The sequence below is a fragment of the Arachis ipaensis genome, chromosome B10 (genome assembly GCF_000816755.2).
Source record: "Arachis ipaensis cultivar K30076 chromosome B10, Araip1.1, whole genome shotgun sequence".
Lineage (NCBI taxonomy): Eukaryota > Viridiplantae > Streptophyta > Magnoliopsida > Fabales > Fabaceae > Arachis > Arachis ipaensis.
In genome coordinates, this window is record NC_029794.2 from 8,065,248 (window position 1) to 8,079,336 (window position 14,089).

Consider the following 14,089-nt stretch of genomic DNA (forward strand, 5'->3'; position numbering starts at 1 on the left):
TGCTTCTTTTTTCACTTATTTTCTACAAAATTTATAAAATCAAAAGATCAAGGAAATATACCATTTAAGCACAAAAGAATGCAATATTTAAGCACTAATCATCAATTTCTTGTATAAAAAAGTATAGAAAAACATGACATGATGACATATCATCACAACACCAAACTTAAATCTTGCTTGTCCCCAAGCAAGAAAAGAATCATGCAATAGAGATTGACAATCCAAGGTGAGAAGAATAGCAAGTTAATGTTCATGGTAGGCTAGTTTTCTATGCATGCTACAATCACAAAAGAAATGTAAATGATTGATGCTTCTATCTAGCTCAATTTATGAAATCTTTTCCTTATATTTCTTCCTTGAAACAAGCTTTTGATTTTCTTATTAGCTTCTCCTTTTGGGTGCTTTGCCCCATGAGTTGATAACAAAACTACGACTCTAAATGCTTTGTTTTCAAGTATTACCACTTGACACATAAGCACCACAAGCATTTAATTAGAGGACTTCTTTAAGCTCATTTGTTTCTTTTCTTAACTCTCTAATCATTGATGCTCAGAGCCTTGAGTTTTGAGGGAGTGCATTTGCACTTGAGCCTAACCTTGACTCTAAGTGTTTTGTTTTCAAGCTTTTTGCTTGATACATAAACACCACAAGTACTTAACAACTTAATTGTCATTAGTACTCAGAGCCTTCAGCTTTCTCATTCTTTCCCTTTTTCTTTTCTTGCCTTAATTTGCAAATGCTTCTTCAAGGTTTTCATGATTTCAAAAAGATTTCATAAAATGTCCTAGATGAAAACTTCAATTAAATAAAATCCAATGTAATTGAGCAAGAATTAATCATACTAGCCTTCCAATACTTGTATGCACATGCTAAATTCTTCTTTAATGACCCTGTTTGTTTATGATCATGATATTTTATTGCTTTTGAATTCACAAAACTCAAGTTGGTAGTCATAATGTCACAGCAACATGTTACAAATCAAGATTCAGGCTATGCTTATTCATACCACACATGTATACAGAGAAGATAAAGACAATCATGCAATTTAAAGTGCTGGAAACACATGAGAGGAAAAGGAACTTTACAACCTTGTAATTCATCTTCTCTATTGTTGTCATTTTCCTCTTATTCTTCCCTTTCCCTTGCCAAACTCAGAATGCTTGCTCATCCTCAAGCAACAATTAGAACAATGGCTATAGGGCTAAGATGGATCATGAATGTCTTACACAATGAAACATTAGTAGTACATGTGTTTTAAGCAAGCAAAATTCAAGATACTATCAAGGCATAGGAAACAGAGACATTGTGATTGCAAACATAAGAGGGTGTGCATGATACATTGCATAAAAATATAAGTGGCACACCAAACTTAGTGTGACACTCTCACTTGGAATTGATGCAAGTATCTAGTAAAGATTGGAACCAAATTTTTGTTGCATAGCAACACCAAACTTAGAATGCAACCATATGTCAATTTAATTGAACTAAAACTAAGCAAATGAAACTGTCATTTGTTAAATACAATCACCAAGTGAAGCATCTGTCATGAATAAGGATTTCTTGGTGAGGTATTAACAAAAACAGTTGATAAAAGAAAGCATTAAAAATAAGAAAATGACTAAAACAAAGAGAAAACTAAAATTGTCTAACTAAAAGAAAGATAACACTGCAAAGGGCATTATGATTGTGCAGACAAGTGGTGTTGCTTAATAAATTGCATAGAGAATTAAGTGGCACACCAAACTTAGAATCTTAGTGTGACACTTTCATTTTTGATGCAATCATCAAGAAAGATTGAAAACAAATTGTTGCAGGGCAACACCAAACTTAGAATGTACCCATATGCCAATTTACTTAAATTTAAACAAAGCAGACAGAGAAAGTAAACAAAGCAAAGAAAAGAAATGTTACCTACAGTTGACATGTTCTTCAGTTTCTTCCTCTTCTTCCAGTTTGTTAAGAGGAATTACCTCAAGGGGGGAGAGGATTCAGCTATTGCCCCCTATCTTGGTCTCTCCTCAGTAAGCTTTCTTTTGTTAATGGCTTGATTGAGCTTGCTTGCTGGATCAGGGGCAGGATTTGTGCTCTTGTTAGTTGCCTTCACTTCTTTGGATTCAAGACTTAGTTGCTGTGTGATTGTTGGAGCTTTATCTTCATCAAAAGCCTTTTGAATTGGTGGTTCAATGATCCCTTCTTCTGTGCAACTTTCTGCCTCACTTGAGTATGGACTTCCTTGATTGTCTTCCTCCATTTCTTCTTCATGATTTTCCATTAATTCCTTTGGGAGGGAATCTTCATGTTTCATTTTCACCTCAAGTAGCTTTTGTGGACTTCGAATCTCCGGTTCAAATACCTCCACCACCTCATTCTCCATTGAAATTTTACTTGATACAGGGACCTCTTCTTCCTCTTCTTCACTCACAGATTGTTCTTCATCCTTAACACTTGGTAATCCTAATTGAGTCCTCCTCTGCTCTAAATGCCCCTCTATCTTCTTGAAGAGAAATTCTTGTTTTGTACGAAATTGTTTTTGTTCCTCCAGGAATTGTTCTTGTCTTTCCAATAATTCTCTAGACTTTTGAAGGGGGTCCTCAACTACTGGCTCAAGAGATGAAGGCTGAGAGTGATTTTTTGGACATAGATGTGCTATGGTGAAGTTGTTTTGAGGGATATGGAATGAGTTTTATGGGTAGTGAAATGAGTTGTATGGATCTTGGAAAGAGTTTTGTGTTGAGGTATATTCAAGTGATGGAGAATTCTGACATGAGAAATCAGGAGGTAGGGTTTCACTTAGTTCAGGAGCCTCTCCATTTTGCTCTTTTACCTCCTCCCTTGCATTCAATATTTGGTCTACCAGCACTTCCATATTTTTGAAGAAGTTCTCTTGTTCATTCCAGGATATCTGTGCATTTTTCTCATATTTTTCAAGCATGGTCTCAAGCTTTGAGAGGCTTTGGTTCAAGGAAGTTTGTGGCGGTGGTAAGTTTGTGGATGGCTCTTGATAAGTGGAGTTTGAACTATCAAATGCTTTCTAGTTTTGATCCTCCCACCCACAATTTGAATGATTATTGAATTCATCACAGTGTGGATTATTTTGTGGCATGGAGGAACAATCTTCCATGTATGTACTGACAGCATAATCAAATGATGATGTTCCTTGATGAATAGAAGATGAAACATTGAAATTCCCTTCCCAGCCATAATTTATGTCAGTATCATAGCAATATGAGTCACTTTGTGGCTTTGGGAAATAGTTCATTTCACTTGATTGTTCATACTCTTGTTGATATGCCCAGCTACCATGAGAATAGTGACATAAATCATTTTGTGGTTCTGGACAATATCTCATGTGATTTGCTTGATCATTTATCATTTCTTGGGGATACTCTCAGCCACCATTAGAATAATGACTTGCATCATTTTGTGGTGGAGTGAAATATCCCATATGATTCTTTTGCTCATCTTGTGTCTCTGAAGCAAATCTCCGTGGATTGGAGTGTTAAGAATTTGTATTTTCTTGGTGATATTCCCAGCCACCATTAGAGATTGGTGATGGTGGATAATATCCCATAACATTTGTTCAATCATAAGATGAGTTGAACTCCATTTGAATTTTGTAAAACACAACACCAAGGAAAATTGAAATTCATATCTCAGAGAAGAATTTCTTAGTGAAGCAATAACTCAAACACCTTGGTGTCAATTTAAAACAGAAAACAAAAACAAAGAAAATGCTTAATCTAGACTTCTCACCCACTTGATCATTGTTGATCTAAATCAATCCCCGGCAACGGCGCCAAAAACTTGATGGGTGGAAATCAGATTCCACACAAAACTCACCGGCAAGTGTATCAGGTCGCATCAAGTAGTAATAACTCACAAGAGTGAGGTCGATCCCACAGGGATTGATGGATCAAGCAACTTTAGTGGGTGATTATTTTAGTCAAGCTAACATTGGTTAATTAAATGAAATTGAAGCAACAGAACACAACTTGCAGGAATTGTAAAATGCAGAAGGTAAATGGCAGAAGCTTAGAGAGCAAGGAATATAAATTGACAGAATCTTAAATGACAAGAAAGGTAAATTGCATGAAATATAAAGGGGGCTGGGTGCTGGAAATTAAAAAAAGTAATAGATCAATCAATCGGAACAATTGCAGAAAATATAAATGTGCAGGAAAGTAAATCAAGCTCAATGTGAATGTGAAATTGCAGAAGAAGAGAATTGCTTAGAATTGCAGGAAAAGTAAATTTGGATCTCAACAATTTCAAATGTAAAGTTGCAGAAAGTAAAACTGCAGAGAAGAAAATTGGAGCTGAGAATTGTAGAAAGTGAAATTTGCATAAACTAAATTCAATACTTGGAATGTAACAGTGCAGAAAAATTAAAAGTGTATCCAAGGGAACTTTCTATTCTACCCTACTCCTAATGCTCTCTAGTAGAGCTAGCCTCCTTCTTGAAATGAAACTGCTGCCTTTTTATAGGCTTTCACAAAATTAAAATGAAATTGAAATTAAAAATAAATTACAATTAAATGAAATTCCTATTCTAACTATCTCTTGTGCCTTTGAGTGATGATAATGGGCTTTGCTTGCTTTGGATTTGAAGAAGAGTAGATCCGGATGGTTTGGTTCAAATGGCATGGGTCAGGGTTGCTTAGTGTGGCTCCAGTGGAGTGCTCGGTTAAGTAAGAAAACGTAGCACTCCCTTGTTGATGATAATGTACTTGTTAATAGGGAGTGTAGCCTCGAAATTGAGGTCCTCTTGAATTCTCCTCCGGTGAAAATTACGGTAAGTTGTTTATTGGAAGTGATTTAAATTATGAATGTGTTGGTTGGTTAAATTATTTATTGTGTTCCATGAATTATGGAGGATAATCAATTTAATCGGGCTGGAAAATTAAGATGATTTGTCAATCTATATGGATGCGTGTTCTCTGCTATTTACATTTATTCAATTATTCTATTCTTTTGCATTATAGGGTGTACTTTCTGCTGTTCATGGATCCCCTGTTCATGTGATCAAGAAAGAGACTGTTTACAATCCTCCTAGGGGTGGAAAGGTTAAGAGAAATCTAAAAAAAGCTTTTGATGATGTTGCTGATGAGGAGCTTGGCCCAACTTCCAAGGTTCTCAAGAACCGTGATCTTTGAGATGTTTTAATGGAGCTACTGGTGTTACTATGAAATAGTTTACTAATCTAAGAAGTAGTTAACTTATATACACTGAATCCAATATTTCAATCAGATATGAAGATGTTGTCTCTGTCCCATCTATTTTTTGAGCTGTGTCCAAAGACTAGCATGGTTTCATAGTTTCCTTTTGTTTGTTTGTACTTTGCTAGGGATTGTACATAGTGTCCTATATAAATGATGCGATATGGTCAGGTTATGGATTCTAGGTTATTTTGAAATTTGCACCTATGATGTTTATTTATATATATGTATGTACTTTCTTGTGAAAGTACAAGACTAAATGAAATCCAGCAGCTTTTCTATTTATTAATATATTGTGTACTTTTAATTTTCTTAAGTGTTGTTTTGTAGTTATTCGAGTATTCTATCAAGATATTTTTCTTTTTACACTGTCCCAGCTAGAAGATAATAATAATAATAATAATAATAATAATAATAATAATAATAATAATAATAATAATTTTGTCAACGTTAAAGATAAACATGTAAGATTACTGCCAGTGTCAAACAAGGAATTATGAGTTAAATGTTGTTCTTTTATCTAGCTATGTACTAGGTATATTGTGTTATTAGGTATAGCTTAGATACTATGGTTGGTGAGTCACCTTTTCTACATATTTTTGTTAGATTAGCCTCACATTAATATTAAATATTTAGGTTTTACATTTTTCCTCTCATTCCTATTGTAGCTTTAATTTATAGATATTTATATATGTGTGTGTTTATATATATGTGTATAGTTTTGTTTGTTGAAGTGATTTATTGGTATCCTTTCACAAAAAAAAAATTACTCAAGTGTCATCTTGAAGATTTTTTGTTCTATAGTGATGTATTTATCTTCTATTATTTTTGTGAGAGAAATCAAGTTTAAATGTCTCACTTATGTGCTTCTACAAGGTTATATAGAAAAGAATGTTTAAAAAGAAAACGAAGTCAAAGAACTCAACATTCACATGGTTCGGGTAAATTTTTTCACGTATTTCTCAACTAAATGTTACATATGATATATATTGTGCCGTGCTCATTGTTGTTTGTGATATTTTGTAGGAAATGTTGTTGGCTCATTAACTAGCACTACATCCACAAATACTATAAGTTATTTTTTTTTTTCCTAATGGTTAAATATTGTAGATTTTCATTCCTTTTCACCTATCATATTTGTTGTTGTTACTATGGATTTTTTTTATATATGGGCTTTCTTTTTTACTTTTCTTGTTTTTTATAATTTTTCTTACTATTATCTTGTTTCTTTCTTTATTTGAATGTTCTTTTAATTTATTTTAAATATCGGATGATGTAGGTGTTGATCGAGATTCTAGCGGTCTAACACAATTTATTAGTTTCAGGTATTATCATATGTTTAAGTTCTATTTTAATTATTTATAACATAGTCTTATATTTCGTGTATTCATGTGTGTTTTATAAAACTTAGTTTCATACCAACAACAACAACAACAACAACAATAATAATAATAATAATAATAATAATAGTAACAGTGGTAGTCGTGGTGATTGTAGTAATGTTTAATTTAATATATCTTGAATATTAGTTTTCTTTAATTTTTTTTATTTCATATTCTATGTTTAATTTTATTTTTATTTTCTAGGGGATTTTTTTTATTTCGTATTGTAAATAATATGTGTGTAACATGTATTTAAAATATCAAAGATTAATTATGCTTATTCCATAATCATTTTTTTTCCAAAAAACAGATGAATCAGATATATATGATCCTTCCATAAATTCATGTAATCCATTTGGTTCTCTGATTGATCATCCTCTTTTTTTGCAAAGTGAGCTTCAAGGTATTTTTTTTTTTGTTTCGTTCTATGATAATATTTCTTTTTATCGTTCTATTTAATTTATTCATACTAATTTTCTTCAGTGTGTTTGTGGTGTAAGGTGATTGCAGTGATTTTTTCTTTCTGTTTGAAATCTATACAAGGTGTCTTGATATTGGTGATGCTGATTACACTTGTTCATTTTGTGGGGCAAACTTTTGGTTGTTAGAGCGTGTTGAAAAATATTCAACAGTAAATCAACCAGTATTTACACTTTGTTGCTCGAAAGGAAAAGTTCAACTACCCTATTTGCAAAGGCCTCTAGAATTATTGTGTAACCTTATAGATGGTCATGATAATAAGTCTTTGCATTTTCAAAAAAATATCAGATCGTACAATAGTATGTTTGCATTCACTTCTTTTGGATGTAAAGTGCATGACTCAATTAATGATGGTAGTGGACTGCCTCAATTTATCATAAATGGGCAAGTTTATCATGGAATTGGGAGTTTGCTACCAACTATTGGTGAAAATCCAAAATTTGCACAGTTATATATCTATGACACAGCACGAAGTAGTCAATCGCTAGGGAATTTTTGGGTACGTTCTTTTCAACTTCTATGGTTGATTATTAGTATGATTATTTTCCATTATATGTGTATCATTTTTAGTTTCTTGTTTTATACTATGGGCTAGAGATATTTTAAATGAATTGTTATATTATGTCTTTCTTTAGGCAAACAACTGAAATAGATAAGGAATTGATAGTTAGTCTAATGCAAATGGTTGATGAACACAATGTTATAGCCCAATTGTTTCGGAGAGCTCGACAATTTTATGAGTATCATCCTTCGCAAGAATTTTGTTTGAGATTGTTTTCTCAGCAAGTACATGATCTAAGAATTTACAATTATCCTTCATGTGATGAGATTGCTGCTTTGATAGTTAGAGATTTCGAATCATCCGACCGTGGTTGTGATGTTATTGTTTAGTCCACCAGTGGTCAATTGCAACGGATTTATGAAACTCATGCTTTATACTTGCCATTACAGTATCCTTTACTTTTTCCTTATGGTGAGGATGGGTATCAATTGAACATCCCGTATCGAGGGGTTCAAAATACTTATGTACGTGGAAAAAGGAAGAGGATGTCTTTGCGTGAGTTTGTGAGTTTTCGATTACAAATGAGAGAAGATGAGGGAAGCATCATTCACAAAGCTAGGAAGTTGTTCCAACAATTTTTTGTTGATTGTTTTGCTTTGATAGAATCACAGAGACTCTTTGAAATTAGGAAGAAACAAAGTACAATTAAAGGAGAGTTTTTGCATGGTATAGAGGAAGCTATGCAACGTGGTGATGTTGAAGCATCCTCAATTGGGACAAAAGGTTATACTACCATCTTCATTTACAGGTGATAAACGTTATATGTTTAATAATTGCCAGGATGCTATGGCAATTTGCAAGCATTATGGTTATCCTGATTTGTTTCTCACTATTACTTGTAATCCAAATTGGCCTGAATTTCAAAGATATACCCGTCGTGAAGGGATTCCAATTGTTGATAGACCGGATATTTCTTGTCGAGTTTTTCATGCTAACCTGAAGTGTCTTCTAACTGACCTTAAAGGTGGCACTTTTTTCGGTCCTCTCAATGCTGGTATATTTTTCTATTTCTTTGATTTTATATTTTTTTTAGGACAAACTTATAATAACTTGTTTTTATTGTATAATTTATTTTTATATTTATTGATTTATTAGTTGTTATTTTATGTAGGTATGTATACAATCGAGTTTCAAAAAAGAGGTCTACCCCATGCACATTTTTTCCTTTGGCTTGATAGAAGAAACACGTTGCAGAATGTTGAACTTGTTGATGAATTAATTTGTGCAGAATTACCTAATCTTGCAACATTTTCTAATTTGTATAGGATGGTCATAAAATATATGATTCATGGTCCGTGTGGTTGAATACGACCGACTTCTCCTTGTATGAAAGATGGTAAATGTTCAAAGTTTTACCCTAAGCAGTTTGTGAATGAGACTACATTTGATGATGATGGGTATCCAGTATATAAACATCGTGACATGGGCATTACTGTCAAGTTGAGCGGTACAAATATTGATAACAGATTTGTAGTACCTTATAATCCGTTATTGTTAATGAAATATCAGGCTCACATAAAATTAGAGTTTTGTAACAAGTCAAATGTTATCAAATATCTTTTTAAGTATGTCAACAAGGGCCCTGATCATTTGACTGCTATAATGGACCAATCAACGAGTGGTTGTCAAAATTTGCAGGTTCTGGATGAGATTAAACAGTATTATGATGTCGTTATCTTTCTCCTTCAGAGTCCATATGGAGAATATTTGCTTATGATAAACATCATAGATGGCCTGCTATGCAGCGGTTGACTTTTCATTCTCCAAGTCAACAGTATGTTGTGTTTGATGATAGTGACATTGTTAGTTCAGTATTTGCTCGGGATAGAGATTTGATGACGATGTTTACTGCTTGGATGTTAGCTAATAGGCGATATGCTGAAGGGCAATGTTTGACATATGTTGAGTACCCAAGTAAATTTGTATATGATCCAGAATCTAGGGAATGGATGCCAAGACAAAAGCGGTTTTCAATTGGTAGATTAAGTTTTGCTCATCCATCTACAGTTGAATTGTTTTACATGCGATTATTGTTGAATGTTCAAAGAGGTTGCACCAATTTCCGAAGTATAAGAACAGTTAATTCAATTGTATATGATACATTTCAAGATCCATGTTCAGCTATGGGTTTTTTGGTTGATGATAATGAATTTGTTTATGCTATTAAAGAAGTTGCTGAGTTGTCATCGGGAGAGCAATTAAGGAAGTTTTTTGTGACATTGTTGTTGTTTGATTCTATTATGCGGCCATTGTTTGTTTGGAAGGAGACTTGGAAGTTGTTATCTAATGGTATCCTTTATTATAGACGACGAGAACTTGGATTTTCAGGAATAATTTTTTTATTACATTGTGAAACTTGTCTAATAGGAATTGTTCGTGTGTATGTATAGATTAATATGCACGCGTGTCTGTACGTGCACACATGTGTATATAGACACACAGTTTGTTTTAAATCTAGATGCTAAATCTTTATTTTGGGTTTCTAAGCAACTTGTAATTGTAGAATTACAAATGATTGAAAGTGAATTACAGACTTTCTATCTGATTGAGATTGGGAAGTTGCTCCAAAATAATAGAAAGTCATTAAGAGATTATGCTGGTATGCCATGTCCAGATATGCAATTGGTTTCTCAATTTAGTAACTCGATGTTGTTACGAAAAATGCAATATGATATTGCTTTATTAATCCAGGAACATGATTCAAATTTATTGAAGTTGAATGAAGAACAGAGAGTTATATATGAGAAAATTGTCAATTGTGTTTGTAACAAAGAAGGTGGGTGGTTTTTTATATATGGATTCGGCGGAACTGGAAAAACTTCTTGTACAAGACATTATCAGCTAGGTTGCGATCTGAAAGGAAAATTGTCATTAATATTGCATCGAGTGGAATTGCAGCATTATTGTTACCAGGGGGTAAGATAGCTCATTCAATGTTCAACATTCCAATTGAGTTAAATGAGGATATTGTTTGCAGAATCTCAAAAGATAGTGCTAAGGCAGAATTGATTCGATGTGCTGCTTTGATTATTTGGGACGAAGCACCAATGACTAATAAGTTGGCTTTTGAGGCATTGGATAGAACGCTTCGTGATATAATGCCGTCTGTGTCCTATATGCACAATGAATGTACTGGCAGTATTCTAAAAGGTATGACATTTTTTACCTATTCTTTTTGAATGCTACATTATAGCTTGTCACTTCTTATTTATTTTTCTCCGATTCCCTTGCACATATCTCATATTTTTCAATTATGTTTAAATAATGGCTCTTTATTTATGGTCAAATTTTCAAATTTTGTTGGATTTCTTTTGTTTTCATAATAAAAGGAAGGAAAAATACATGATATTTTGAGTTGGGGTTCTTCTTTTGTACCATAACTTTATTTTTATCACTAATGTGGTGATGCATAATTTTTTATTGTAACCAATATCTTGGAAAACATATCTCTTTTTTGTGATAATAATCTAATTCAGGGATCACTGCTGTGCAAAAAAAAAAGTGTATACATACATCTATTATAGCATCAACTGTTGAAAAATTGTTTCTGCTTTGTTGATTTGTCTTATATTTTAAAGTTCAAGTCATGTATCTTTATTTATTTACCTACCTTTTTGTGTCTAGAAATAAGATATAAATATGTATTCTTTAATTTGATTAAAGAGTTTCGGACAACTGCATTAAAAATCTGTTGGAAAATGGAGGATGTACTGCATATTGATGCTCCTTTAGATCATGCTTCAATTCAGATTTTCTTCAACCAAAATAGGTTGGTATTAGAATAGTAATGTGATGAAGAGTATTGCTTATTTGCTCTAGTCTTTTATATTGTTAGTATTAAAATAGTAATAATAATAATAATATTACAGTGAAAAATAATAATTATAGTATTAAAATGCTAGAAACATAAAATTAGTATTGATATAGTTTTTTCATGAGAAAGTAAAAAATTAGGGTTTTCATAACAATTTTAAATTCAGTTTCAAATAATGTAATATATCATCATGTAATCTAAAAATAAAGTATATCCTATTTAATATGGATAACATGTGACGTTATTATTGTGATATTTATTGTTATTAGTTTTGCACTCATAACTAATAATTGTAGAGTCTTGAAATACATAAAGAAAATGGTGATATTTATAATTAACATTTAGTATATGATAAAAAGGATTTTTTTTACTTATTATTGTTATTATTATTTGAAAAGGATTTAAACTTTTAATAGCTGACAATTAATTTTAGTATGCCTCTTCAGATACTTGACAGAATTTAGTGTATACAGGTTTATATTTATTATTTAAAAATAACTTCTTTTCGTTCTCTTATAATTTTTAATATATATACTTCTCTTGATGACATATGTATTTTTGTATAATAAAAGGTTAAATATGCTTCATGATAATTATCTGCAAATATTTAAATCATAGCTTAAAGAATTTGATGGGTCACGTTCAAGGCAAAATCCAAAAGTCACAATTAAATGATTTTTCTACTCCTTATATTAGACTCGATTCTCTCCCTCAAGAATCACTCGGACTCAATGTTTCTCAATTTCAATCTGTAGCTTGTGATCTCCAACATTTTGCAATTTGCGCCATCTTCCCTGATTTTCTTTTTTCACACTTCTAGTGATTTCATTTTTTTTCTTTGGATCGGATTGTTTGTTCCTGATTTTGTTAACATTTGCTGCTGCTATTTATTTAATCATTATAAAAAATCAAACAACTAAATGGCAATGTATGCAGGTACAAATGGTTCCAATAGGTAAATTACTTAGTATAAAGTTCCTTAGATTTGTCAACATTATTTAGATTTCATGACAATCGGTAATGGTACGTATCTTTTTTTTTCTAAGTTGTATTTTAGCATCGTGGTAAATAGACATATATTTTACTATAGTGACTGAAATGTCTATGTGTCCTACAGTAGATATCCTCGATCTCCTTACTATGAGAAGACCATGAGATATTCAGACATGAGCGCAAGTCGATTAGTAAAATATCCTTAATGAAGTCAGTTCTTTTTTTAAGAAACTTACGAAATATTAAGTTTGTATTTATTATTGGTTATGTAGAAAACCCCTCCTGAATCCCTAAATATGAAATATTCATTACAGTACTTGTCCACTAAGTTTGTTGCATATCTGAAACCATCTGGGCAAGGTTCTGTGTGAAAGATAACTATACAAGTTAAAGAGGAGGGACAAGCTTATCCTGAGATTAGCCTCCATACGGGACCATCACATACAGTTGGAGATCAAAAAATTTTAATTTCTACTTAAAAATGGCTATTTATCTATTATTATGCAGAAACAAATATTTTTGTTTATGTGTTTCATTGTACTGGACATGTTTTTGTTTTCTTTTTTTTTTCTCTGAATATTTGACAACCTATGTTTTAAATTTGCCAAATAATAGGTTTTTTTTTCATTCTGAATCCTTTTAATACTGTTTTAATTTGTCAGTGGTACATCAAATTAATTGAGATCTTTTTTATCTGCATAAAAAAATTAAGTTTGTTATTTTTTATTATTAATATAGTGTATGTATTCTTATACAATGAAAAACATTATATATATCATTATAATTATCTGTAAACAAAAATTTTTTTATACTGGTATGTAGTACAACAACAACAACAACAACAACAATAATAATAATAATAATAGTAATAATAGTATTACAATGGAAAATAATAATTATACTATTAAAATGCTAGAAATATTAAAATATTGTCGATATAGTATCTTTATGAGAAAATAGAAAATTAATTTTTTGATGAAGTATTTTAAATTCAATTTCAAATAATATAATATACTATCATATAATCTAAAAATAAAATATATCCAATTTAATATGGGTAATATGTGACATTGTTATTATTATGATATTTATTATTATTAATTTTGCATTCATGGTTAATATTTACATAGTTTTGAAAGATATAAAGAAAATAGTGATATCTATAATTAACATTCAATACAACATAAAAAAAAGTGGTAAAATTTTTAGTTATTATTATTATCATTATTGGAAAAAAGGTTTAAACCTTTTTTAGCTAATCATTACTTTCAATATGTTTCTTCAATATTTAACAAATTTCAATAAATACAGTTTTGTATATAAAATGTAAAATATAAAATTTTATTTGGTAAGTGAAAAATAATTCATATATTTAAAGCACTTTTTTATCCGTTATAATTATTAGAAGATCTATTAAAAATTAAATATAAAAAAATTGATCCCTATATTAAATGTCTTCTTAATTAGATAAAAATAAAAAAAATTACTTTGTAAGTGAAAAACCAAAAGCAGATGAAGAAAACCAAAAGCCATAGTCCCTCACCCCTTCAAAAAAGAAAAAGGAAACAAAAGTGAATCTGGTGACCCTTCTTCATCTTTCTCTGACTTCTCACCTCATTCAACCAAGAAACTCTAAGATCCA

At 31.3% G+C, this 14,089-nt stretch overlaps 1 protein-coding gene across 1 annotated transcript; it reads left to right on the forward strand.

Annotated features, from left to right (window-relative positions):
• LOC110268334 lies at positions 8,334–9,028 on the forward strand. The gene is made up of 2 exons (XM_021114421.1): positions 8,334–8,634; positions 8,752–9,028. Exons 1-2 carry the CDS (start codon positions 8,334–8,336, stop codon positions 8,943–8,945), a joined length of 495 nt encoding a protein of 164 aa, XP_020970080.1. The 3' UTR covers positions 8,946–9,028.

Bases quoted from the DNA above. Each gene is read 5' to 3' on its own strand.
- LOC110268334 (XM_021114421.1), top strand. From the start codon at position 8,334: ATGTTGAAGCATCCTCAATTGGGACAAAAGGTTATACTACCATCTTCA. The intron at 8,635-8,751 runs GTATATTTTTCT...TATTTTATGTAG, and splicing joins TTTCGGTCCTCTCAATGCTG to GTATGTATACAATCGAGTTT.